Below are 27,013 nucleotides of genomic sequence, written 5' to 3' on the forward strand. Positions count from 1 at the left end.
GTACATGATGCTTTTGATGCTTACGATAAGTACCGAAACAGGCTTGGTTTTAGAGTTTCACAATCACATACCGAACACAGCTGATGACACCTGTGGCGTTCTTTTGGCAGATGGGGTCTGTTGCTCATGAGATCGGCCACGTGTTGGGGTTCTACCACGAGCAGTCCCGACCTGACAGAGATGATCACGTGTCCGTGCACATGGAGAATGTCACCCCGCAGTTTCAGTACAATTTCAAGAAGTACAGCAGCTCCCAGGTCCGCACTGACGAGCCGTACGATATAGGCTCGGTGATGCACTACGGATCATTGGTGAGTTAACTTGTTTCCTTTGGTGTCCATTGGTGAGTTGACTTGTTTCCTCCGGTGTCCATCGGTGAGTTGAATTGTTTCTTTCGGTTGCCATTGTTGAGTTGACTTGTTTCCTTCGGTGTCCAATGGTGAGTTGATTTGTTTCCTTCAGTGTCCATTGGTGAGTTGACTTGTTTCTTTCCATTGGTGAGTGTCCATTGGTGAGTTGACTAGTTTCCTTCTTGGTGTCTTTTGGTGAGTTGACTTGTTTCCTTAAGTGTCCAAAGCGATCGTAACGCTCAAAGCGATCGTAGCGCTCGTAACTCCCATACTTTAACATAGACTTACGACAGTCGTAGCGCTACGATCGCTTTGAGGAACGGGGCCCTGAGTTGTAGAGATAGGCTGTACACAAAAGTAAATGTAAATGTACTTACAGGTAAGGGAGGGGGGAGAAGTGTGTGTGAGAGGGAAAGATAGTGAGAGGTAGAGAGGAGTGAGAGAGTGAGAGTGAGGTAGAGCACCTGAAAAAATATTATCTGAGGGAGGCGAGTTCACTGTGTTCGTGCATGCGTGTGTGTGTGTGTGTGTGCGTGTGTGTGTGTGTGTGTGTGTGTGTGTGTGTGTGTCTCTTGTAACAGTTCCACAACGTGTGTGCGAGTATATAATTTGTGACAATTCCACAATGTGTATGGGTGTATCTTTTGTCCCAACTTGTGTGTGACTAGTATTATTTGTGACAGTACTACAGCAAGGACGGGAAGTCGCCCACTATTCTTCCCAAGGAGGACGGCGTAAAGGGCTTCATGGGACAACGTGACGGCCTCAGCTTCATGGACGTCAAGACCGCCAACGACCTTTACGGCTGTGCAGGTAACGTTTTCTCTCTATATAGGTAGGCGGTGGGGTAGCCTAGTGGTTAAAGCGTTCGCTCGTCACGCCAAGCCCCAGGTTCGATTCCCGACATAAGTACAATGTGTGAAGCCTATTTCTGGTGCCCCCCGAGGTGATTTTGCAGGAATATTGCTAAATGCAGCGTAAAGCTAAACTCACTCACTCCAAATAGAGGTACCTGTATCAACTTGAATGCTTAACGCCCCATTTTCTGTAACTTCCTCAAACGAGTCAGATATGTCCTGTCAGATATTTGTATCACTATACATGAAGAGCCCGATGTTAAACTGTCATCTCTTTCAGCGCACTGTCCATCGTCCACCCACTGTAACAACATGGGCTTCATGGGTGCCGACTGCAGCTGCATGTGCCCCTGGGGTCTGACCGGTGACGCCTGTGACGAAGTCATCTCCTCCACGGCAGGTGAGTGTGGCCAGCTACTCCAGCAATAAATTGTTCTAAGCGGCTACTAACAGGATGGGATGGGCAGGTGCTCTGACGTGGTTGGTGCTTGTCATTGATGCTCATAATATGAACCACTGGGTTACTTGGTCCATATCTCCATTTAGCTGTAATGTTTCGGAATGCAGCGTTTTACAAACAAACAAATCAGCCAACTAATTAACAAACATACAAACCAACAACAATATGAAACAAACAAACAACAAATCTTAAAGGTACCGAGTTGCCATTGCAGTCACATACTAATGTACAGCATATTATGAATAATACTTCTTTATATTCTTCTAGCCGCGAAGATCCGGGTTACAATATTGATCTTCAGTAACCCATGCTTGTCGTAGGAGGCGACTAACGGGATCGGGTGGTCAGGCTCGTTGACTTGGTTGACACATGTCATCGGTTCCCAATTGCGTACATCAGTGCTCATGCTGTTGATCACTGGATTATCTGGTCCAGACTCGATTATTTACAGACCGCCACCATATAGCTGGAATATTGCTGAGTGCGGCGTAAAACTAAACTCATCACTCACGTTATATTCTTCACATGACAAGACTAGAGAAAAACTCCACAACACCCAAAGTAGAAATCTTTGTCAAATATTCCTATTTTTTTCTGCTTAGATTGCGGGGGAGTGCTGACCGCTCGCGACGGGACGTTCTCCACTCCTAACTACCCTAACGGGTACGGTGGCCCCAACACATGTCACTGGCTTATTCTCGTGAGTACAAATGCTATATTGATATATGACTATAGATAGCTGAACACACATCGCGGAAATATACTCATGGAAACAAAACAGGGAACACGTGAAAGTACAAGAGTTCCTTCAGTCTTTTCCAGGTTTCTTCGCATGCTTTGTATTGTACTGTGAGTAAAAATCTGGAAAAGCATACAGGAATACTTCTATTTTCGTATGTTTCCTTATTTATTTCCATCAGTATAGTTATTAATAATGGCTTGAACGGCGATGGATAAGTTCCTTTATATTCATCTGTTGTGTGTATATACAGTTTCTCCACACGTGCAGGTTAATTTCTTTCGCATTATTTATTTCAGGATGATCCTGAGGATTGACCTTATTTTCAAATTTAGAATACATTCTTATCGTATAAATACTCAATGTCATTTAAAAAGTGGGCAATACCACGTGTTATATTTGGGGTGACACTTTCTCAGTAAAGTACAGATTCTAGTACTAGGATTGAGCACCATTCGGGATTTCGAACCCACCCTCACAGTGTGAGTCCCTGGCTGAGGGAGTTAGATCGCCCAGCTTTGTGGTGGTTGTGGTGGTGGTGATGGAATTGGGTTTAACGTCGTGCTTGAGAATATTTCGCTCATATGACGACGTGCATGCGTGTGTATGTGTATGTGCGGCTGCTTGTACTAGCCCAGACTGAAGCTGGTTTTATAGTGCTAGCCCACTGAGATACCATGCCGCAGTGAAGCATGATACCCCACTCAGACACATTATACTGACTCCGAGCCGACCAGTCCTTGTTGTACCCATTAATGCCGAGCGCCAAGCAGGGACCAACAAGTACCATATTTTAACGTCTTTTGGTATGACGCGGTCGGGGATCGAACCCGCGACCTTCCGCTCTCCGGGCGGACGCTCTAATCACTACACCACGGAGGCGGTCTGCCGAGCTTGTGTACCGGCGATTAGGTGCCTCACTGTAAAAATGTGGGTTCGAATCCCGGAAGGGACTCAACCCAAAACAGTAACATAATCGGCACTTTAAGGAGACAGTGTAACCCCAAATATAGCATATGTTAAATTCTTATCGTAATTAAAAAATATAATTAAAAATCCCTCGTTCGTGTCTAACTTCGTGAGCTACATGTACCTTCCGTTATGCAGGGCCCCCTGGGTCCAGCATCAAGTTGTGGTTCAACAAGTTTGAGATGGAGGATGACGACGATGCCCCCTGCGGCTACGACTGGGTAGAGGTCCGTACCCTCGGGCCTCATCTCGTGGGACCCAAGTAAGTCACGTCTCCCAGCGACCATTCCATCAAGATCAATATCCATCAATTGTAGGATATATAGAGAATCTCACCCAAGTGTCTACTGATATCAATTATATCAACACTCGTTGATAAAGGTAAAAATATCCTAGGCAAGCCTCAGATATTTGTAACTTTATCAACTCGTGTTGATATTATTGATATCAATAGACACGAGGGTGAGATTCTATTTATCATCAAAAATCATTCTTCATTAGTTTTCAATGAAAATTGTACATCTCTCAACACTGTACTACCATTAGACTTGCAGTGATGTCATAGCATTGTGACGTCATCAAGTTGATGATGTCATAGCATTGTCAGAGCATTGTGCAAAATCTACTGTCAAAACGATATCTCCTAGGAGATATCTTATAATCTCACACAAGCGATATCTCCCGTGGAACACAGTTTTGGATGATAAATCATATAGAAAGTTAAATGAATATCAACCCACCCCCTCCACAAACCCATGGTTCATGTCTCCCAAGTTTTTGTATATCATCCTGTTTTTAATCGCTGTATCTATGTTATTTATGTTTATGGCTAGAATCGCCTACAATTGCTGACATCTTCGGGGATGATGTAAATCCAGCTTGAGTCCATGCAGGAAGCAAAGACACTATAAGTCCCATTGGTCCCTAGTATGGTGATCTACCTTCAGTTGTTGGCAATCTGTAGCCGGTTTTTATATTGCATCATCTTCTATAGTTAAAAGTTTTAGATTTAATTACTAGTTTTACATTGATATCTGTGATGTGCTAGTAACTGTTCTTTGTCTGTCCTTGTTGACAGGTTTGTATAATTTACCTTTAACTATTATAATTCTATAACTTGATTTAGTCACGATATGGCTGAAACACTGCCGATGTGATTTAAAATATTTACTCTCTCGCTCGCTCACTCACTCACCCAAACGCATGCATATCGTGGAATGAACTTAAGAGGATACTAACGGGGTCGGGTTCTCCGTCTTAGTTCATGGTTCTCCGTCTTGGTTCATAGCGTACATCGTACCCCGACGGCTTGGATCGATACTCATGATATCAATCACTGGTTTGCATGGACTAGATTTGGTAAAATCAGTCATCTTATAGGTGGAATATGGCTGAGTTCGGCGTTAAGTAGCAAAAAAACAAAACTTCAGTATCAGATGTATACTGATGTACAAAAAAAGTACACACCTGCTGTTTTGAGACTATTTAAAAAAGTAAATATTTTGCTAGCAATGTTCCAATTGGGTACGATATATATGGTGATATTGCAACACGTACACAATGTTTGTGAATTGTGAGTCACAATTAAAACACTTTTCTAAATATTACGCTGTTTTTAGGAAAACATTTTACCAAAGCATCAGATGTGTACTTTCTTTTGTACGTCTGTTTTATATAGCGAGGGGTGTGGCGTCACACAAACATGGTAACATTCTAGAATGATGGCTTGTGTCTAGGATAAAGTTATCTTTTATAAACTAGTGAGATGTTTTATAGTCGTTCATATGATTAGAAGGTTAACAACGAATATTTTTTCGAAATCCCAGGATAATATAACTACTATGTCCCTTGTATGTTCTTGCAGAATGTGTGGAAGCGGCCCATCTTCACACATCGAGCATCACGGCAATGCCCTCTACGTCCGCTTCCAGTCCGACGACTCCTACAACGACTTTTCTGGCTTTGAAGCGGGTTACTCCATCGAAGGAGGTGATTATTACAGCGCCGACGTGTACTACGACAATTACAATGATTACGACAGCTACAAAACATACAACAGTTACAACGATTACGATAACGAAAACGACGACAATACGTGGTACTAGAATCAGCATCGGGTATTATTCCTGGGTCGTCTTGAAAAGGCTAAGTTTGCAAGTGATTTTAGTAATTGCAGGTTAGCCGTGAAGATCCGATTAAGAATTGGTCTTCTTCAACCCATGATTGTTGTAAGAGGCGACTAACGTGATCGGGTGGTCAGGCTCGCTGACTTGGTTGACACAAGTCATCGTATCCCAATTGCGTAGATCGATGCTCATGCTGTTGATCACTGGATTGTCTGGTCCGGACTCTACTATTTCAAAACCGCCTCCTTATAGGTGGAATATTGCTGAGTGCGGCGTTAAACGACAAACAAACAGAAATTGCATGTAAATTATTCGGGTTACACAACTATCTTGTCTGGTTATGTCACATACCCTCACAGCATATTATAACAACAACCTTAAGCACTTATCGACACGGGACAGATTTTCAGACAAACAGTTCCAATATGGTTGGTATTTGACACGTGACTCTAGACACAATTATTTAAATATAATACCATAAATTAATTATAAACGTTTTGAATATTTTAATTTCTATGCCTCAAATGAACCATTTAATCCTAACTGAAATGATTACATGCCTGAGCATGCAGTGAGTGTTTTCACAGTGTCAGTACATGAAAGACCGAGACTGTTGATGAGTCTATCTGTTGTTGAACCTACGTACAGTACTTAACCATAAGTGGGTCATCATTAGTCAAATTTCTATAGACTAACATGTTAATTAACTGTTGCAAGAATAATTTTCATAATCTGAGGAGGAGTCATTTTATTTTGATATTTTGCAAACATCTTGGAAATCATCATCGGCTACGTGTACATAATTTTCTTTTATCTTTCCGTTGATTAGTTATCGCATGACACCTGATTAAGCACCATAAGTACAACTTTTAATCTATCCCATAGACAGCCATGTTAAACCTGATTGGTATGTCTAATATATGTTGTTTAAATCGTTGCAGTTTTCTTAATAATCAACGGAAAATTGAATGGAAATTACGTGTATGTAGCTGAGATGATTTCCCAGCTGGTAGATATATATAAGCATTGAAAGCAATTCGACCGAAACTAAATTTATGAAAATTATTCTTGCAAGAGTTAATTAACATGCAAGTCTATGGGAATTTCACTAATGATGACTCACTTATGGCCAACTACTGTAGGTTGATGAATCAAAGTCCATTGCTGATTCTGTGTATATTGTTAAGTCTATGTCTGTTCTTGACTCAACATCCATCGTTAGGTCTATGTCTATTGTTGATGCTATGTCCATCGTTGAGTCTATGTACATCGTTGAGTCTATGTCAGTCGTTGAGTCTATGTCCGTTGTTGAGTCTATGTCCATCGTTGAGTCTATGTCTATCGTTAATTCTATGTCTATTGTTGACTCAATACCCATTCTTGAGTCTATGTCTATCGTTAATTCTATGTCTATTGTTGACTCAATACCCATTGTTGAGTCTATGTACATCGTTGAGTCTATGTCCATCGTTGAGTCTATGTACATCGTTGAGTCTATGTCAGTCGTTGAGTCTATGTCCGTTGTTGAGTCTATGTCCATCGTTGAGTCTATGTCTATCGTTAATTCTATGTCTATTGTTCACTCAATACCCATTGTTGAGTCTATGTCTATCGTTAATTCTATGTCTATTGTTGACTCAATACCCATTGTTGAGTCTATGTCCATCGTTGAGTCTATGTCTATTGTTGACTCAGTGTCCATCGTGGAGTCTATGTCTATCGTTAATTCTCTGTCTATTGTTGACTCAATGTCCATTGTTGAGTCTACGTCTATCGTTAATTCTATGTCTATTGTTGACTCAATACCCATTCTTGAGTCTATGTCTATCGTTAATTCTGTGTCTATTGTTGACTCAATGTCCATTGTTGAGTCTATGTCTATCGTTAATTCTCTGTCTATTGTTGACTCAATACCCATCGTTGAGTCTATGTCTATCGTTAATTCTCTGTCTATTGTTGACTCAATACCCATTCTTGAGTCTATGTCTATCGTTGATTTTATGTCTATGGTTGCCTGTTGTGATGTCCATATCTATTGTGTATGTTGATTGTTTTTCGTATCCGACGATTTTTGTACTGCCACATTTAGTTGTGGTAGTTGATCTCGTCCGGCCATAGCAGTGAGGGACGGCGGCGCGACGCGCGGCACACTAGTAGCAGGTAGATCTGTTAGTAGAGATGTTAGCCTTACGTCAAGCATGGGTTGCTGGAGACCAATTCTAACCCTGGTCTTCACGGGTAAGGTTCAATATAGGGGTGGACAATTTATATGGTAGTGATCCGTAAATAAGGAGCAGACAATCCAGTGATAAGCAGCATGAGACTCGATCTACGCAATTGGAATACGATGACATTTGTCAACCAAGTCAGCGAGCCTGACCACCCAATACCGGTAGACGTCTCTTACGACAAGCATAGGTTACTGAAGATCAATTCTATCCCGGATCTTCTCGGGTTTGACGTTTTTGCATTATGATCTTGAGGTGAATCTGGGATTCACCTTATATCCATACCCTACCAACACTCATATACACGAAAAACTGGCCCCCGAAGATGCGATTTAGAATTGGTTTCCAGCAAGCCATTAAGACGAATAACGGGATCGGGTTATGGGGTTCGTTGATATACAGAGTCGTGCAAAAAGTATTCGGACACTTGACGTAATTTCCATAGACTAACATGTTAATTTAGTGTAGCATAAATAATTTTCATGAATTTAATTTTCGTAAGATTCAAGTCAAATGTTGCACAATTGTGAGGAATAATCTTACCTACAATCACATAATTTCTGTTTAATTTTCCGTTACTTATTTATCGAATGGCAACAAGTTAATCAACATATGTACAGTGCTGTGCACTCCTTTAACATGGCGGCCTATGGTATTGTGCATTGTGGATCCATACGTAAGTTGATAAATGTGATGTCATCAGTTAAATAGTGGACGGATAATTGAACTGAAATTATGTGTGCAGAGCAGAGATGATTTCGAATTTGCCTGTCAGATTGTACAAAGATCCATCCTAAACTCACTTCATGAAAATATTTATGCTGCACTGAAATAACATGTTAGTGTATGCAAATGACGTCAAGTGTCGAATACCTTTTGCACGACTGTGTATGTTATCGTATCGTTATTGCGTCAGTCACTAGATTATGTGGTCCAGAATGAATTATTTAAAGACTGCCGTCATGTGGCGGGATCACTGCTGGGAGCGGGATTCAACAAACAAACACACAAACAAACAAACAAACGCCGGAGCCAGGCCCCGTACTCCTCTGGTTTCACTGTACCTAGTGGTAGCCGTCCTCGCCTAGCTGTCTCTCATGCGTTGCATTGTCTCTCTATCTTTGCATTGATTGTATATTGTATACTGTACCTTGTCCATTGCATCCTCTCGTGGCCTATAGACACCTTGTTATGTTTTGTTGGTCTGTGGATTGATGGTGAAAAAGTACATTATGAAATGTATTTTAATATAATACCTTAAAACACGAAAAAACGTTTTATTTGAGATCACCTCTTCAATTAGTGTCATTCATTAATTATATCGTTTTGAAATGAAATAGGAACTTTGCATCCGAGGTATAACAAAGGTTTTGATGAAGATCCCCTCCTTCCCTCATCTATCTCTCTTCTTCGTCCTTCCGTTCGAAGAAACAAAGACGACTTGAAATCAAGAATTAAATACCTGAACCTTTTCGGAATATCCCTGTCCCACGTTAGGCACCAAACGGTGTCTATGATTATATTATCATCGCGAACACCTGGTGTCATTCCATTCGATATCTTTCGTTTTTTTCCATCTCTGTTTTGCCTATGACACCAGCGGGACACATTTAACCAGACAATGGTTCATGTATCATGTCAAATTGTTTAGGTTGAAAGATTTCCATTTTATAAATAGCGAACGAATGATTATCTATGGGCAGGTCAGGTTAATGTTTAAGCATTGGTGGACATATTTTAAATAATCACTGATGTAAAACTTATACCATATGTAAATATAACGCCTAAACACTTTGATGGACCATTACTTAATCTGACCACTATATTGGAAACGTGTTACGTCAGTAGATGATGCTTATTTCCGATTTACTAAGAACGGTGCCAATTTTAACCCCCCTCTTTGCAGACTCTTCATCTCCCTGAAACTTATTTGAACTACATGGTAGACCAAGACTTAAGATAGAACATACCAGCATTAGTGTATCGTGTCGTGTGATGAGTTGCACGTAGCATGATTGTAACATTGATTATTATGTCTACCACGGCCCACCTGCACAAAGCGATCTTAGCACTACGATTATCTTCAGTTTATGATAGAGTATGGAAGTTACGATTATAGTAGCGCTAGGATCTTCGTTCCACAAACGATCTTAGTACTACCGCTATCTTCAGTCTATGATAGAGCATGGAAGTTACGATTATCGTAGCGCTAGAATCTTCGGTCCACAAACGATCTTAGCGCCACGGCTATCTTCAGTCTGTGATAGAGGGTGGGCGGTACGATTATCGTAGCGCAAGGATCTTCGGTCCACAAACGATCTTAGCGCCACGGCTATCTTCAGTCTGTGATAGAGGGTGGGCGTTACGATTATCGTAGCGCAAGGATCTTCGGTCCACAAACGATCTTAACACTACCGCTATCTTCAGTCTGTGACAGAGTATGGCCGGCGTTACGATTATCCTATCGTAGCTTGCTTTGTGCAAATGGGACCTTGGCATTGGGCTGCATTAAAAAATAATCTTAGCTCTTAGGTGATTGTATGTCCCATACTTTAGCATAGTCTTACGATCGTATCGCTACAGTTGCTTTGTAGAAAGAGCCCCAGTAGTTTGATGTTTCTTCATCCTGCCCTCATTTTCGTTCTCTTTATCAGTCATTTTTGTATTTTGCATGATTTTTGTTATTTTTATAATAAAAATGTTACGTTACCTTTTGTGTTCTTAATGTCTTTTCTGTTTCTTGTGTGTATTTTAAGGCAAGTAATATTCTTTGTCCCTAATGATATACATGTGCGTTGTGTGCTGTTAACATTTTGCGTTTTCGATATCTGCGTTGACGAATTGTACAAAGTCTGTCGAGTTTAAACTGTGTGTGGATGATCCCAGGTATGGTGCTTCTTAATTGTGCTTACGTAATTTGGATTTGAAATATGGTCATTGCAGCGGTCATGTTGCAAAATTCCATTTGAGGCCATTAGAAGTATTGGTATTTTTTGCCAAATTATTACAATTTGATTGTTGGTAATGTTACTACCTTTAACCTTTATTTACCTTTAACCGGGCCATATCTTGCTATTATTAATGCATTTACTTCATGTACTTTGAACGGGTGTGTTTTGGGTATGGCGGCTCTGAAACATTTATGATTTTTGATTCGATGTCAAACATGGGAACTAAGGCAACCATATTTAGGAACCAAGATGGTTCTTAATCGGCCATAATTGTTAAAAATGTATCGAAATTTCTCAAAACTTAGTACTTGGCCTAAACTTTATGTTCCAGTTTTGCGAGATTGTGAATTTTGACTTAAATCCAACCTTTTAAGTAATTGTTGGTGACACCGAGATGGCTGTTGTCATGGCCAATACAAACCAAAGTGGGAACATTAGGCGAGGTCGTTGGTGCATGGCCAAAACGAGGCTTCACTACCCCACACCTTATGTTATATCAGAACATAGCAAACACGTATAAGCACAACCAAACTCTTAAGGTCGACGGCTCATTGTTTAAACCACTTATATGTGATTAAGAGTCTCTTTCGACGGACTTCTACATGACGCTCCTCTGAAGTCCTGACAACTGATACCTTCTTCGAGTGGCACTTAGAAGTAGGTGTGATGAACAACGGGAACAGTTCTATAGACACGTAACTTCTTTATTATGAATATGAGCTCATATTAATAATAAGGGACCGTTCATAACTTATGGCAAGGGAGGAGGAGGAGGAGTTTTATGCAGAAGCATGTACAATGTGAATGCCCACCCCCAAAAAAAAAAAAAAAAAATTACTTTCAAATTAAGTAACACCCCCCTGCATATCATGTACAAAATCAATGACCTCCCCCGTCCCCTTGCCATACTTTTAAAATACTGTTATGTACAAAATTGCTGCCCCCCCACCTTATAAAATCATCATCACTCCCTAAAGGTCCCTAAAGATGTTATACATCCATAGAACTCTTCCCCCGTTGACAACTTATAGTTTAATAATTTTTACATGTTCCCTGGTACTGTCTGACTGACGCAGCTGAAATTTGGCAAGCAAATTTGATTTGTTTTTATGAAGACTTCGTATTTTGTTCAAATCAACATGATTTCGAGTCTTTGTTTTTCGTAAAAAATACTCACATTTTACAAAGTGAACTTTCATTTGATAAATTATTCATAAATCAGGTGAGCTACAGAGCCTTAATATTGTGGCTCAGTTTTACACTGAGGTGCTTATTACATATTTACAAAGACACGGTGCAATTAAAGTGGTTGTACCTTATTCATACAAAAACATGACGCACTTTTGTGGTGCCTCATTCACAAACAAACCATGAACCACTTTCGAAGTTTAACAACAACAAAAACAACAACGACAACACTGTACGCCATTGTGGTAGTGTCTTATTCACAAAAACACTGTGCTCCATTGTGGTAATACTTCATTCCCTATCACACCAAGCCCTATTGTGGTAGTGCATTATTCACAAACTCACAATAACCCATCATGGTAGCGACTTATTCACAAACATATCTCGTTGTGATCGTGCCTTATTTGTAAACACACCGTGATCTACTGTAGTTGACACGCATATCAATTTTAAGGTTAATGCATCGGTGTCCGTTTCATTAGGACTATCAACAAAGAACCACATCTTCATACGGTAATCAGAGAACAATTACCCTCCGTGACACAGGGCAGGTGTGTAAGTATGAGATATCTCCAGTACAACCAGAAATTATTGAGAATTTAAAGATTGTAATTTTTTTTTTCACTCATTACTCACGTATTAAATGTGAATATTAGCAGAACATAACTCCAGATTCAAAGACAGGTGAACAGTTAGTATTTTGTCAAGTCACCATGGGCAGCAATGCAGGCTTCAATGCGGCGGGGCATCTTACTGATCAAAGAAGTCAGAAAGTCGTGGTCCATGCTGTCCCAATATCTGACCACCTCTTCTTTCATTTCAGCAATATTTTTCAGATTTTTCTTATTGACCCTTTCCTTCATAAGTCCCCAAACATTTTCCATTGGATTTAGGTCAGGGCTATAGCTTGGCCAATCTAATAATGTCATATTTTGGGTCCGAAACCAGGCCTGTGAATGCTTTGAACGATGTTTTGGATCGTTGTCCTGCTGGAAAATCCAAAAATTCCATAGAACACGTGAGCAGATGGAAGTAAATGTCCCTCAAGAATATCTGTGTACCGCTCACTGTTCATATTCCCTTCAAAATACATAGAGGGGCGTTGCCCCTAACACAGATATGCCACCCCACACATACAATTTCGGACTGTATACTTTGGGCGCTGATACAAAGGTTTTTCAATTTGTTTGGTCCAGAATTTCAGTGTATTAGGAAACAGCCACACAGAACTTTCATCTGAGAAAATCACATTGTCCCAGTTAAAATTTCTATGCTGTAAGCACCAGTTCAACCTTCGCTCCTTTTGTTCAGGTTTCATGATCGGTGATGGAATTCCTCGACTTTTCTGCCAACCCATTGCATGCAGCTCAGTTCTAATTGTCTGCTTACAGACAGCCACAGTTCCTCTATCAATCATATCCAACCTTAAGTTTTCTTAACTCCTTCGTTTGTTTTTAGAAACAAGAATACCAAGCCGCCTCCTGTCACCGACAGTCAATTTTCTGGGCCTACCTGCGCCTCCCTGGTGCTCAGTGCCATATCCATTTGCAATATTTTTCAAAACACGATAAACAGTGGACAAAGGGATGCCTGTTCTACTTGAAATCACTTTAGCTGATCTGATGTCCTTGTTATAATACTCTAAAATCAACTTCCTCTTCTCTAAATCATCCATACTGAGGATCACTGAAAATGTCGTCTGCTAGCAAGTAAACAATGGGGGATAACACTTCACAAACTAATGGAAAAGGATTAACGGAGTTCTCTCTCTTGAATGAAACAAGCACTTGATAGCTGGTCAAAGTTGTTTATACTAGAAATCCACTCAAACATATTCCTAAAATTCTCAATAATTTCTGGTCATACTATATATACTGTAAACACGATGCATGGTGCATTATTTCCAGGATCAGTAGGATGGGATTCCTGGGCGCCCTGGTCCGCCTGCAGCAAGGCGTGCGGGGGTGGGACAATGATCCGACTTAGGCACTGTCATGTCACCAAGTGTGTGGGACCCAGCATGCAACCGGAAGTGTGTAACACACAGCCATGTTGATCAGCAACCGGAGAGAATGGAACATCGGTAAAGTGCCAGGTTATCAAAGGAACTGACCGCTGGATTAGCCGGAAGAAGCATACCTGTCCGAGGTGAATGTGGAGTTCAGTGCTTTAGTGGCTAATCTTCCTTCAGAGAGAAGAACCTCACCTTTCTCGTGCCATATATCAAACCTGTAAAGCACATCTGTATATATACTTCTTTCTAGTCATGATATACATCCATGCAATAAACAGCCATCTACTCACAAATGTGTTTATCAGTTCATGGTCAACCCGAAAGCACAGTTTTCTTTTCTCAATGTAGACCGCCTAGGTAGATAGATCCCTCTTGGTGAGTGGAAGTTCCTTGTTCGATCCCCTGGTTGCGTCGTACTAAAACTCGTTAAAATATGGTACTTGTTATTGCCCTGCCTGGCGATCGGCATTTCGGGGATACAACAAGGACTGATTTGTTCGGAATCAACAATGTGTGTATATCCATGCAGGGCTGATGAACAGTATCTCAGAGGGCCAGCACTACTGTCGCAATAACAGCCCAATGATCGCGACGAACATCAAGGGAGCTGTCTCTTGCAAAGCACATTTCTGAAGTGCACCAATGCTAACTAAACGTTTAATTATTTCAAATGAATGCTTGGCCTGCACTTAGGGTTGTACTTTCACACAGAGTGGGTACAAAGTTTGGTGGCACTGAGATATATCACAATTCTACAGAGTGGGATAGACCTGTGCCCCGTTCCTCAAAGCGATCGTAGCGCTAAGATGATCTTTACTCCCATACTTTAACATAGACTTACGGCTGTCGTAGCGCTACGATCGCTTTGAGGAACGGGGCCCTGTAGATAAAGGGTTTACTCGTCAAGTAGAAGGCCCGATTGTGAATCATATCCCAGGTTTCCCCGCATTAGTGTTACATGTAGTGAAATATTGCCAGAGGCAGTAAAAATCGTTCACTCACTCACAGCCCATCCGTTCTTTTCATACTTTAACTGAAGTTACCACTGTCGACGGTATATGCCGAGCTCCAGATAATGTTTCAACATCAGGAGTACGTACTCCTTATTTTTCAATATAGGAGTACTGGAAAACTTAAGAGTACATTTAGAGTACTGAGAGGAATTTAATGGCGGATCAGTAATGTTTTGTTTCGTTTCATATATGCACCACAGCATTGCTGCTCTTGTGTAAACAGGTCAATAAACAATAAAACAATACTTGTTCAGATAAATACGTATGTAAATGATTCTAAGACCGTACAGCAATGCTGTGGTGCGTTTGTGCTACGTTTTCTAAAGTATTTCCTACCGTATCGTGCATATTTTTTTCCATACGTACATACGCCGATACGGCCCTTATCTGGAGTATATGTGTTCCAACCCAATTCTGATTTGTTTTAGTAAATTTGTGAAATGATTTTTTCAAATTTGGAGTGATTTGAGAATCTCAGGCTTTCTACCCGTGTTCTTTAATATAGGCTGTGAATACACAATGTCATTTTGAAAGTGATCAAATGTAACACATGTTATTATTTTGGATTACACCTTCTCGGTAAAGTACAGATTCTAGTACTTTTGTTGGGTTGAGTTCCGTCCGGGCCGTGGAAACCGTGTCAATTTACACATATCAGAGGGGTACGCAATGTCCGTGATCAAGACTACCAGTTGTCCATGCGGTGGCTGAATGGGTTAGATGGCTGTGTGCCTGACTCTGAGTGTGTAGGTTCGACTCCCTGACAGGACTCAACCCATCACAAGTGGTAGAATCTGTATTTAACCGTGGAAGTATAATCCAAGGTATAACACGTGTTAGCATAGACTGGTTTCAATCTTTTTTAAACTAACAGTTGAAACTTTAATAAATCGTTGAACACCTTGAATATCTTGTATTTGACAACTAGGAGGAATACCAGCATGCAATAACTGCATAGGATAGGAATGTTTATTAACAATATAGATTATGACCGATAAATAAAATACTTTTGAAAAAGTGTCATTACAAGTTGGTAACAAATCACATGAGAAAAAGTTTCCCATCCCACACATGTATAACAAATAGAGAATGTTTAATATAAATATATAAAACATTAAAATCAGGCACATTTCAGAAGAACAGTACATAATACACAGGTGTATATCTGACGTGTGGGTCTTGTGTCTATATCCATCCTCTAACCTTCATTATAAGTCAATACCATTGAAGATCCGGGTTGGAATTGATCTTCAGTAATCCATGCCTGTCGTAAGAGGCGACTAACGGGATCGGTGGTCAGGCTCGCTGACTTGGTTGACACATGTCATCATATCCCAATTGCGTAGATAGATGCTCATGCTGTTGATGACTTGATTATCTGGTCCAGACTTGTTTATTTACAGACCGTTGCCATTTAGCTGGAATATTGCTGACTGCGGCGTAAAACTATACTAATTCACTCACTCATCATATATGAAACAGGAACTCCTCTGGGCGTTTGTTACCCATCTTCAGTGACGTGTGCATACCCACGTGGTAGAACAAGTTCGGCTCCAACTGAAACGCCGGAATGCCCGTGGTCCGCGTGAAGTCGTAGATGGTAAGGTCGGTGTGGGTGCCGGGAGTTGCGGTAGCCATGTGAGACACAAGGGCCCCCACAATGTGGGCGGGGTAAAGCATGGCTTGTGTACAGCACCCCGGAGAGGGACGGAACTGATACAAGTGTTTTGACACTCTCCTCAGGTCAAGGACGTTTTGTCGGCCAACTGCAATGGCAGTAAACATCGTGAAGACCAACCCTATGAGGAAATACCACCCATACTGTTTCACCATCACTCTTCCCCGAACCACAAATGTAGATATGTACAGGATGAAGACAAAACAGCCCCCACCAACACAACCAATACTTAAGAGGTCAAGAAGACGAGTCGACTCATTCGCGAAGCCTTGCCACCTCTGAGGGTAGTACAGTTTTAGATAAGCGAAACTCTTATTTTGCTGCTGATCTGCATTTGAGCCAAAGTGGTTATCTAGCGTGTAGTGCAGCACTGGGGCGAGGTCTTTGTGGGCGACAGCATCATCTTCAACCATCATTATATACCTGGATCCAAGGGACTGGGCAACTCGCATGCAGTACGTATAGTCATACGTCTCTTTATCGTACACATCTTTGTGAAGTATTTGTTTATAGGTGAGTGTATTGTTGTTGGGGACATTAAAGTCTCGTGCGTGGAAGTTTGAAGATCCATATCGCTCTGTAAATGGGAGATATTCCTTGAGATCTACAGCGTCTTTGTGCGAGAGAGGTTTCAAATCAACGTTACAGACAAATACAAACGTCCTGCCCATAAATTCCACACTTTTCGCGAATTGGTCTAGAGCTGCAGCAGATTGTAAAAGGTATTCCATGGTTAGGTTGGCATCATCACTTCCAGTCCTCTTCACTGTCAGAAGGGCCACAGCCAGGAACAACTGGTTGCCGTTTCCTAGCATGGACGCGTAGTACCCAGGGTTGTCTGTGTAAGTGTTCTCTATGTAGCGTCGGGCCCTTTTCACCCTGTCTCTGTTCAGTAAAACAGCTTGTTTGGATGCTTCGGTTCTCCCTGTTGTCAGTTTGAAGTAGACAGAGAAGGGCATGTCGTGGCAGATTAGCGGCAGCAGCACCAGGAACTGCAGGGAGAAGATGACTATCAAGGTACCAATGTGTCCTCTCTTGATGGGGCAAAGACGAAGCATCATTGGCAGTCGCCACATGCTTCTGATTGGCGGAGCCTTCACACCAGATGGTCTGCTAACAGTGTCACACATGTAGGTCTGCAGACAGTTTCACACACATAGGTCTGCAGACAGTTTCACACGTAGGTTTGCAGACAATGTCACGCACATAGGTCTGTAGACAGTTTCACACAAGTAGGTCTGCAGAGAGTGTCACGCAGGTAGGTCTGCAGACAGTGTCACACATGCGTCACATAAGCCACTTTTCACACAATTAGGTCTGCAGACAGTGTCACACAAGTAGGTCTGCAGACAGTGTCACGCAGGTAGGTCTGCAGACAGTGTCACGCATGCATCATATAGCCCACCCATTTTACAAGTAGGTCTGCAGACCATTTTACAAAGTAGGTCTGCAGACAGTGTCACACAAGTAGGTCTGCAGACAGTGTCACACAGGTAGGTCTGCAGACAGTGTCACACATGCGTCATATAGGCCACCCATCATACAAGTAGGTCTGAACCAGCTGGAAGAGAAAAATGGTTTAATGAAGGATATTCATGAGATTTTGTGTGATTCTATAAGTTCTCTGGAGTAAAGTTTAGAAACAGACCAAAGTGTTGTACAAACTACGAAAATCTTAAATGTTGTGAGAGTGGTCAAACGTTCACACACGTGGGTTGGGATCTAATGTCATAAACTGATAATCAATGTTACATGTTGCGAGAGCGATCAAACAATCACACACGTGGATTAGGAACTAATGTCATAAACTGATAATCAATGTTACATGTTGCGAGAGCGATCAAACAATCACACACGTGGATTGGGAACTAATGTCATAAACTGATAATCAATGTCACATGTTGCGAGAGCGATCAAACAATCACACACGTGGATTGGGGAACTAATGTCATAAACTGATAATCAATGTTACATGTTGCGAGAGCGATCAAACAATCACACACGTGGATTGGGAACTAATGTCATAAACTGATAATCAATGTTACATGTTGCGAGAGCGATCAAACAATCACACACGTGGATTGGGAACTAATGTCATAAACTGATAATCAATGTCACATGTTGCGAGAGCGATCAAACAATCACACACGTGGATTGGGAACTAATGTCATAAACTGATAATCAATGTTACATGTTGCGAGAGCGATCAAACAATCACACACGTGGATTGGGAACTAATGTCATAAACTGATAATCAATGTCACATGTTGCGAGAGCGATCAAACAATCACACACGTGGATTGGGAACTAATGTCATAAACTGATAATCAATGTTACATGTTGCGAGAGCGATCAAACAATCACACACGTGGATTGGGAACTAATGTCATAAACTGATAATCAATGTTACATGTTGCGAGAGCGATCAAACAATCACACACGTGGATTGGGAACTAATGTCATAAACTGATAATCAATGTTACATGTTCGCGAGAGCGATCAAACAATCACACACGTGGATTGGGAACTAATGTCATAAACTGATAATCAATGTCACATGTTGCGAGAGCGATCAAACAATCACACACGTGGATTGGGAACTAATGTCATAAACTGATAATCAATGTTACATGTTGCGAGAGCGATCAAACAATCACACACGTGGATTGGGAACTAATGTCATAAACTGATAATCAATGTTACATGTTGCGAGAGCGATCAAACAATCACACACGTGGATTGGGAACTAATGTCATAAACTGATAATCAATGTTACATGTTGCGAGAGCGATCAAACAATCACACACGTGGATTGGGAACTAATGTCATAAACTGATAATCAATGTTACATGTTGCGAGAGCGATCAAACAATCACACACGTGGATTGGGACCTGACTGTCATAAACTGATAGACAATGTCACATGACATTCGCATACATCATATAGATCTCCCATTACCGCATGTATGTATCACAGATAACATGTCACAGAAGTTCTGAATGACACAGATGCGTCGGAACGGTATATATCACCTCTGCTATTTTCGCCTTCAGTTCGGCCATCTTCATCCAGCCAAAGGAAATCCTACTGAAGTCGATTTCATCCACCTAGAACATAACATCACCATCGGTTAAATACACACATACACTGTCACTATCAAAATATTTGTCTGTGTATGAAATAATTGAACTGTTTATCTCATATTGATGATGAGAAAACCAGAACTGGTCGTATCCATAAGTAGCGCACATTATATATGACTATCCTATATATGACTATCCTACCTGTATGACGTCAGTTAAGCGCATGGTAGTTAGATACGGGATAAGCTCACATCTGCTGACGCTGGCGGTGTGGGTGACTGTGTCAACAACTTTCACAGGCAACAGCCTAATGTATGGATAACTCAAAATCGCTTTTTCGATCGGGACAGGTGTTGCGTCATGGGTTTTCATAAATCACTCCTTCATCTACCACTGCTCCACACACAATGCCCTCACACTGAACGAAGTTTAAAGCATTTAAATGACAATACTTAACTTCTCACAAGTAAGTTTTAGTCGCCCCACTTGCCTGCGCTTTGGAAAAGACAACACATCAAAACACACCGTATTTACAAAGAACCGTGTGAATTCACATTGTGTGACGACATACTATAATTCCAATAGGTGTATTTCTAACGCCAAATACTCTAATGTCTGTTATGTCATCTCGTCCTAATTCAACTGCAATGTAGAGTAACCCCATACATCATGTCGTTGTGTAGATCGTCAGATGTCTTTAACGTTGACGACGTCCCTGCTTTTACTGACTGTCAGTTTCAGGGTTACTTGAAACACCAAAGGTGTTTTACACGACCAAGGTAAATTACTTGTACTTACTGTGAAGGCGTGGCTGTCCCGCGGACATTTGTCGCCTGTCAGGGGCAGATAACCCTTTTGTTTGTCCAGCAGTGACGTTCAGTAAACAGAGATGATCGATTGGGGTTTGCCTCTGAATCAGGCGTGAGATCAACAAGCTCTCCTGTTTACAGGAAATAATGTACTTTGTAAGATACAGAATAAAATATACATCTCTATCAATCGCAGATAGAGGAAGTTGAGTATTTTGAAGTCTAATTTAGTCGATTTCTGTGTTATCAATCTCATTTAGTGAGAAATAGGCAAAATCTGTAGGTAAAATCCTCCCGCGTTTCCAACAATTTAGCTGTGCTAAGCTAGGGAAGTCTCTGTGTGTTCATACTCCGGGGACCCCGATATACTACCATCATCTTTGGAGTGCACCTTGTCTGCCGTCAATTTACACCTGTGACCCCGATATACTGCCATCATCTTTGGAGTGCACCTGTCTACCTTCTATTTACACCTGTGACCCCGATATACTGCCATCATCTTTGGAGTGCACCTGTCTACCTTCTATTTACACCTGTGACCCCGATATACTGCCATCATCTTTGGAGTGCACCTGTCTACCTTCTATTTACACCTGTGACCCCGATATACTGCCATCATCTTTGGAGTGCACCTGTCTACCTTCTATTTACACATGTGACCCCGATATACTGCCATCATCTTTGGAGTGCACCTGTCTACCTCCTATTTACACCTGTGACCCCGATATACTGCCATCATCTTTGGAGTGCACTTGTCTACCTTCTATTTACACCCGTGACCCCGATATATTGCCATCAGCCTTTGGGTGCACCTGTCTACCGCTCTATATACATGCACCGTTACATGACTCCGTTATACTGCCATTAGTCTTATAGTGCACTTTGTCTACCTTTTATGTACACCTGTGACCCCGATATTCTGCCATCATCCTTGGTGTGCATCTGGCCACCTTTCTCTTCCCACCTGTGACCCGATATACTACCATTACACTTGGAGTGCACCTGTCTACCGCTGTATGTACATGTTCCCGCGACCCCGTTATACTGCCATTAGTCTTAAAGTGCACTTTGTCTACCTTTGTTACACCTGTGACCCCGATATACTGCCATTAGTCTTAAAGTGCACTTTGTCTACCTTTGTTACACCTGTGACCCTGATAAGCCCCTATTAGTCTTGAACTTGCTTCAGTCTGCCTCTCTTGGTAAAACCGTGACCCCTTCTATCTGTATTGAAGTTCCCGAGGTATAATTCTAATGTCTTTCAAAGTGTCTGTCCATGTCTGCCCTGTCCATGTGTCCGAACTGTCTATTCACGATCGCCTGCCCCCACGAGCTCAGGGGCGGTGGGGTAGCCTAGTGGTTAAGGCGTTCGCTCGTCACCCCGAAGACCGGGGTCGGTTCCCCACATGGGTACAATATGTGAAGCCCATTTCTGGTGTCCCCGCCGTGATATTGCTGGAATATTGCTAAAAGCGGCGAAAAACTAAATTCACTCACTAACTCACCCACGAGCTCAATTATGTCCCTTGACTGCCAAGTATTCCTAGACACAATCTAACAATTTGAATGGTTGAATAACCTACCACTCCTGGGTCTGTAGCCCCCGAATAAATGAACACATGCATGTTCTAACCATGCCTGTCCTAGTCTTCTATTGTGCTTCTCCACATATATACTCCACCACCTCCCGTCTATCTTGGAGCCATTTCGTACAGATTGAAATAGCAAACCTATTAAATATTTATTATTCCTGCCGTCTCGAATAACCAAAGACATGAAATTCATATTTTGCACTGGTGCAACAAATTCTACATTTTCAAAGGTCAGGTCTTGACCTCATCGAAATGCAGAACTTTCACATAAATAAATGTTTACTTCAACATACTGCAGAACGAAATGAATTTCAATTGTACCAGGGGCCCGTTTCACAAAGCTCTCGTAATCCTAAGATCTCGTTACTTTTCTCGTATCATTCGTACCTCCTATACTGTAACATAGGAGGTACGAATGCTACGAGAAAAGTTACGAGATCTTAGGCTTACAAGAGCTTTGTGAAACGGGGCCCAGGACGATATGTTTATTTTACAATAAACATGACCCAGGAATAAGTATGACACGTGACATATTCTTACACTAAACATTTATTCATAAAACCGTTAATGAAACAATGCAGACATTGCAAAAAATAATATTTTTAGCAGTAAAATAACGTACAGTAAACTTCGGTTATTCGAACTTAAAGAAACCTCTAATTTTAGTTCGTCATAGCCGCAGTTCGTTATAAGCATTTTCCGCTGAAAAATAAATGCCTGATTTATCTGACGATGTCTAATTTGTCCACTGATGATGTCAGATATGTCTGCTATGTCTGATATATCTGATGGTGTCTGATTTGCCTGATATATCTGATGGTGTCTGATTTGTCTGATATATCTGATGGTGTCTGATTTGCCTGATATATCTGATGGTGACTGATTTGCCTGATATATCTGATGGTGTCTGATTTGTCTAAGGTGTCTGATATGACTGATGATGTCTGTTATGACTGATGTCTGATATATCTGATTGTGTCTGATATGTCTGATATGTCTGATGATATGTCTGTTTTGCCTGATATGTCTTTGGTTCTGATAAAATCTAATTTGTTTGATGATATCTGATGTTATGTCTGATATGACTGATGATGTCTGATGATATGACTGATGATGTCTGTGATATATGTCTGATATACTGTCTGTCTGATGTCTGTTATGACTGATATGTCTGACTGATGGCTGATCTGTTATGGCTGATATGTCTGATGATGTCTGTTATGACTGATATGTCTGATGATGTCTGTTATGACTGATATGTCTGATGATGTCTGTTATATCTTATATGACTGATGATGTCTGTTATGACTGATATGTCTGATGATGTCTGTTATATCTTATATGACTGATGATGTCTGTTATGACTGATATGTCTGATGATGTCTGTTATGACTGATATGTCTGATGATGTCTGTTATGACTGATATGTCTGATGATGTCTGTTATGACTGATATGTCTGATGATGTCTGTTATGACTGATATGTCTGATGATGTCTGTTATGACTGATATGTCTGATGATGTCTGACTGATATGTCTGATGATGTCTGTTATATATGACTGATGATGTCTGTTATGACTGATATGTCTGATGATGTCTGTTATGACTGATATGATGATGTCTGATGATGTCTGTTATGACTATGACTGATGTCTGATGATGATGTCTGTTATGACTGATATGTCTGATGATGTCTGTTATGACTGATATGTCTGATGATGTCTGTTATGACTGATATGTCTGATGATGTCTGTTATGACTGATATGTCTGATGATGTCTGTTATGACTGATATGTCTGATGATGTCTGTTATGACTGATATGACTGATGATGTCTGTTATGACTGATATGTCTGATGATGTCTGTTTATGACTGCACTGATATGTCTGATGATGTCTGTTATGACTGATATGTCTGATGATGTCTGTTATGACTGATATGTCTGATGATGTCTGTTATGACTGATATGTCTGATGATGTCTGTTATGACTGATATGTCTGATGATGATGTCTGACTGATGACTATATGTCTGATGACTGATATGTCTGATGATGTCTGTTATGACTGATATGTCTGATGATGTCTGTATGACTGATATGTCTGATGATGTCTGTTATATGATGTCTGATATGACTGATATGACTGATGATGTCTGTTATGTTATGACTGATATGTCTGATGATGTCTGTTATGACTGATATGTCTGATGATGTCTGTTATGACTGATATGTCTGATGATGTCTGTTATGACTGATATGTCTGATGTCTGTTATGACTGATATGTCTGATGATGTCTGTTATGACTGATGTCTGATGATGTCTGTTATGACTGATATGTCTGATGATGTCTGTTATGACTGATATGTCTATGATGTCTGATGATGTCTGTCTGATGACTGTTATGACTGATATGTCTGATGATGTCTGTTATGACTGATATGTCTGATGATGTCTGTTATGACTGATATGTCTGATGATGTCTGATGATGTCTGTTATGACTGATATGTCTGTTATGACTGATATGTCTGATGATGTCTGTTATGACTGATATGTCTGATGATGTCTGTTATGACTGATATGTCTGATGATGTCTGTTATGACTGATATGTCTGATGATGTCTGTTATGACTGATATGTCTGATGATGTCTATTATGACTGATATGACTGATATGTCTGATGACTGATGATGTCTGTTATGACTGATATGTCTGATGATGTCTGTTATGACTGATATGTCTGATGATGTCTGTTATGACTGATATGACTGATGATGTCTGTTATGACTGATATGTCTGATGATGTCTGTTATGACTGATATGTCTGATGATGTCTGTTATGATGATGTCTGATGATGATATCTGATGATGACTGATATGTCTGATGATGATGATGTCTGTTATGACTGATGATGATGATGTCTGTTATGACTGATGATGTCTGTTATATGATCTGATGATGTCTGTTATGACTGATATGACTGATGATGTCTGATGATGTCTGTTATGACTGATATGTCTGATGATGTCTGTTATGACTGATATGTCTGATGATGTCTGTTATGACTGATATGTCTGATGATGTCTGTTATGACTGATATGTCTGATGATGTCTGTTATGACTGATATGTCTGATGATGTCTGTTATGACTGATATGTCTGATGATGTCTGTTATGACTGATATGTCTGATGATGTCTGTTATGACTGATATGTCTGATGATGTCTGTTATGATACTGATGATGTCTGTTATGACTGATATGTCTGATGATGTCTGTTATGACTGATATGTCTGATGATGTCTGTTATGACTGATATGACTGATGATGTCTGTTATGACTGATATGACTGATGATGTCTGTTATGACTGATATGTCTGATGATGTCTGTTATGACTGATATGACTGATGATGTCTGTTATGACTGATATGTCTGATGATGTCTGTTATGACTGATATGTCTGATGATGTCTGTTATGACTGATGATGTCTGTTATGACTGATGATGTCTGTTATGACTGATGATGACTGATGATATGTCTGATGATTGATGATATGTCTGATGATGTCTGTTATGACTGATATGACTGATATGTCTGATGATGTCTGTTATGACTGATATGTCTGATGTCTGTCTGATGTTATGACTGATATGTCTGATGATGTCTGTTATGACTGATATGTCTGATGATGTCTGATGATGTTATGACTGATATGTCTGATGATGTCTGTTATGACTGATATGACTGATGATGTCTGTTATGACTGATATGACTGATGATGTCTGTTATGACTGATATGTCTGATGATGTCTGTTATGATGATATTATCTGATTATGACTGATGTCTGTTATGACTGATATGACTGATGATGTCTGATTATGTGATGTTATGACTGATATGACTGATGATGTCTGTTATGACTGATATGACTGATGATGTCTGTTATGACTGTTATACTGACTGATGATGTCTGTTATGACTGATATGTCTGATGATGTCTGTTATGACTGATGATATCTGTTATGACTGATGATGTCTGTTATGATGATGTCTGTGATATGACTGTTATGACTGATATGACTGATGATGTCTGTTATGACTGATGATGTCTGTTATGACTGATATGTCTGATGATGTCTGTTATGACTGATATGACTGATGATGTCTGTTATGACTGATATGTCTGATGATGTCTGTTATGACTGATATGTCTGATGATGACTGATGATGATCTGTTATCTGATATGACTGATATATCTGATGATGTCTGTAATGACTGATATGTCTGATGATGTTTAATTTGTCTAACGGAATCTCATTTCTTCCTTGATTGGCATTACTTCTTCATCTAGAAGTCTGAATTGTCTGAAGTTGTCTGATGTTGTGAGACGAGGTCTCATTTGTCTGCTGATGTCTCATTTGTCTGCTGAAGTTTTCATATATATTTGTTGTTTAGTGTCCTTGTTTAATGGAACATCAATTTATGTTAGGTCAGCCTACTGGTCCTGGTTAATACAAAATTGAAAGTTGCAAATTCCATGTGTGCGTGCGTGTGTGCGTGTGCGTGTGCGTGTGTACGTGATTGATGTTTTATCATATGTTTGATTGATGTTAAATATGATCCAGATTTGCCACGTCGAAAGCGTTCGTGCTTTGGGTGGTATTTCCACAAACGTAATGTTTAAAGGTGCTATTGTGTATGGAATCCTCGAAGGGACATTGTCGCGTTGTCGCATTGTCGCGTGTCGCGTTTTATTAGTTATGGCGGATTTTATAAACTATCACAAGCATGATTACTTTTCGATGTTTGGAGTGGAGTGGAGATGAGCGGAGTGGAGCGGAGTGGAGTGGAGTGAGTGAGAGAAGTGAGTCAGTGAGCGGAGTGGAGTGGAGTGGAGTGGAGTGAGAGATGAGTGAGTGAGTGAGTGAGCGGAGGGAGGAGGTGGAGTGGAGT

General features: G+C 40.7%; 2 protein-coding genes across 2 annotated transcripts; one reads left to right on the forward strand and one right to left on the reverse strand.

Moving 5' to 3' along the window:
• Positions 1-1,123: 1,123 nt before the first annotated feature.
• On the forward strand, positions 1,124-5,480 carry LOC124280004 (blastula protease 10-like). The gene is made up of 4 exons (XM_046715883.1): positions 1,124-1,163; positions 1,488-1,607; positions 3,514-3,637; positions 5,240-5,480. The coding sequence occupies exons 1-4, from the start codon at positions 1,124-1,126 to the stop codon at positions 5,478-5,480; spliced, it is 525 nt and encodes a 174-aa protein (XP_046571839.1).
• Positions 5,481-6,624: 1,144 nt separating this feature from the next.
• LOC124280005 (clumping factor A-like) lies at positions 6,625-7,041 on the reverse strand. Its single transcript, XM_046715884.1, has one exon. It carries the CDS (start codon positions 7,039-7,041, stop codon positions 6,625-6,627), a length of 417 nt encoding a protein of 138 aa, XP_046571840.1.
• Positions 7,042-27,013: the final 19,972 nt, after the last annotated feature.

Source organism: Haliotis rubra, unplaced genomic scaffold, assembly GCF_003918875.1.
Source record: "Haliotis rubra isolate DU_JTF1 unplaced genomic scaffold, ASM391887v1 Scf26, whole genome shotgun sequence".
Taxonomy (NCBI): domain Eukaryota; kingdom Metazoa; phylum Mollusca; class Gastropoda; order Lepetellida; family Haliotidae; genus Haliotis; species Haliotis rubra.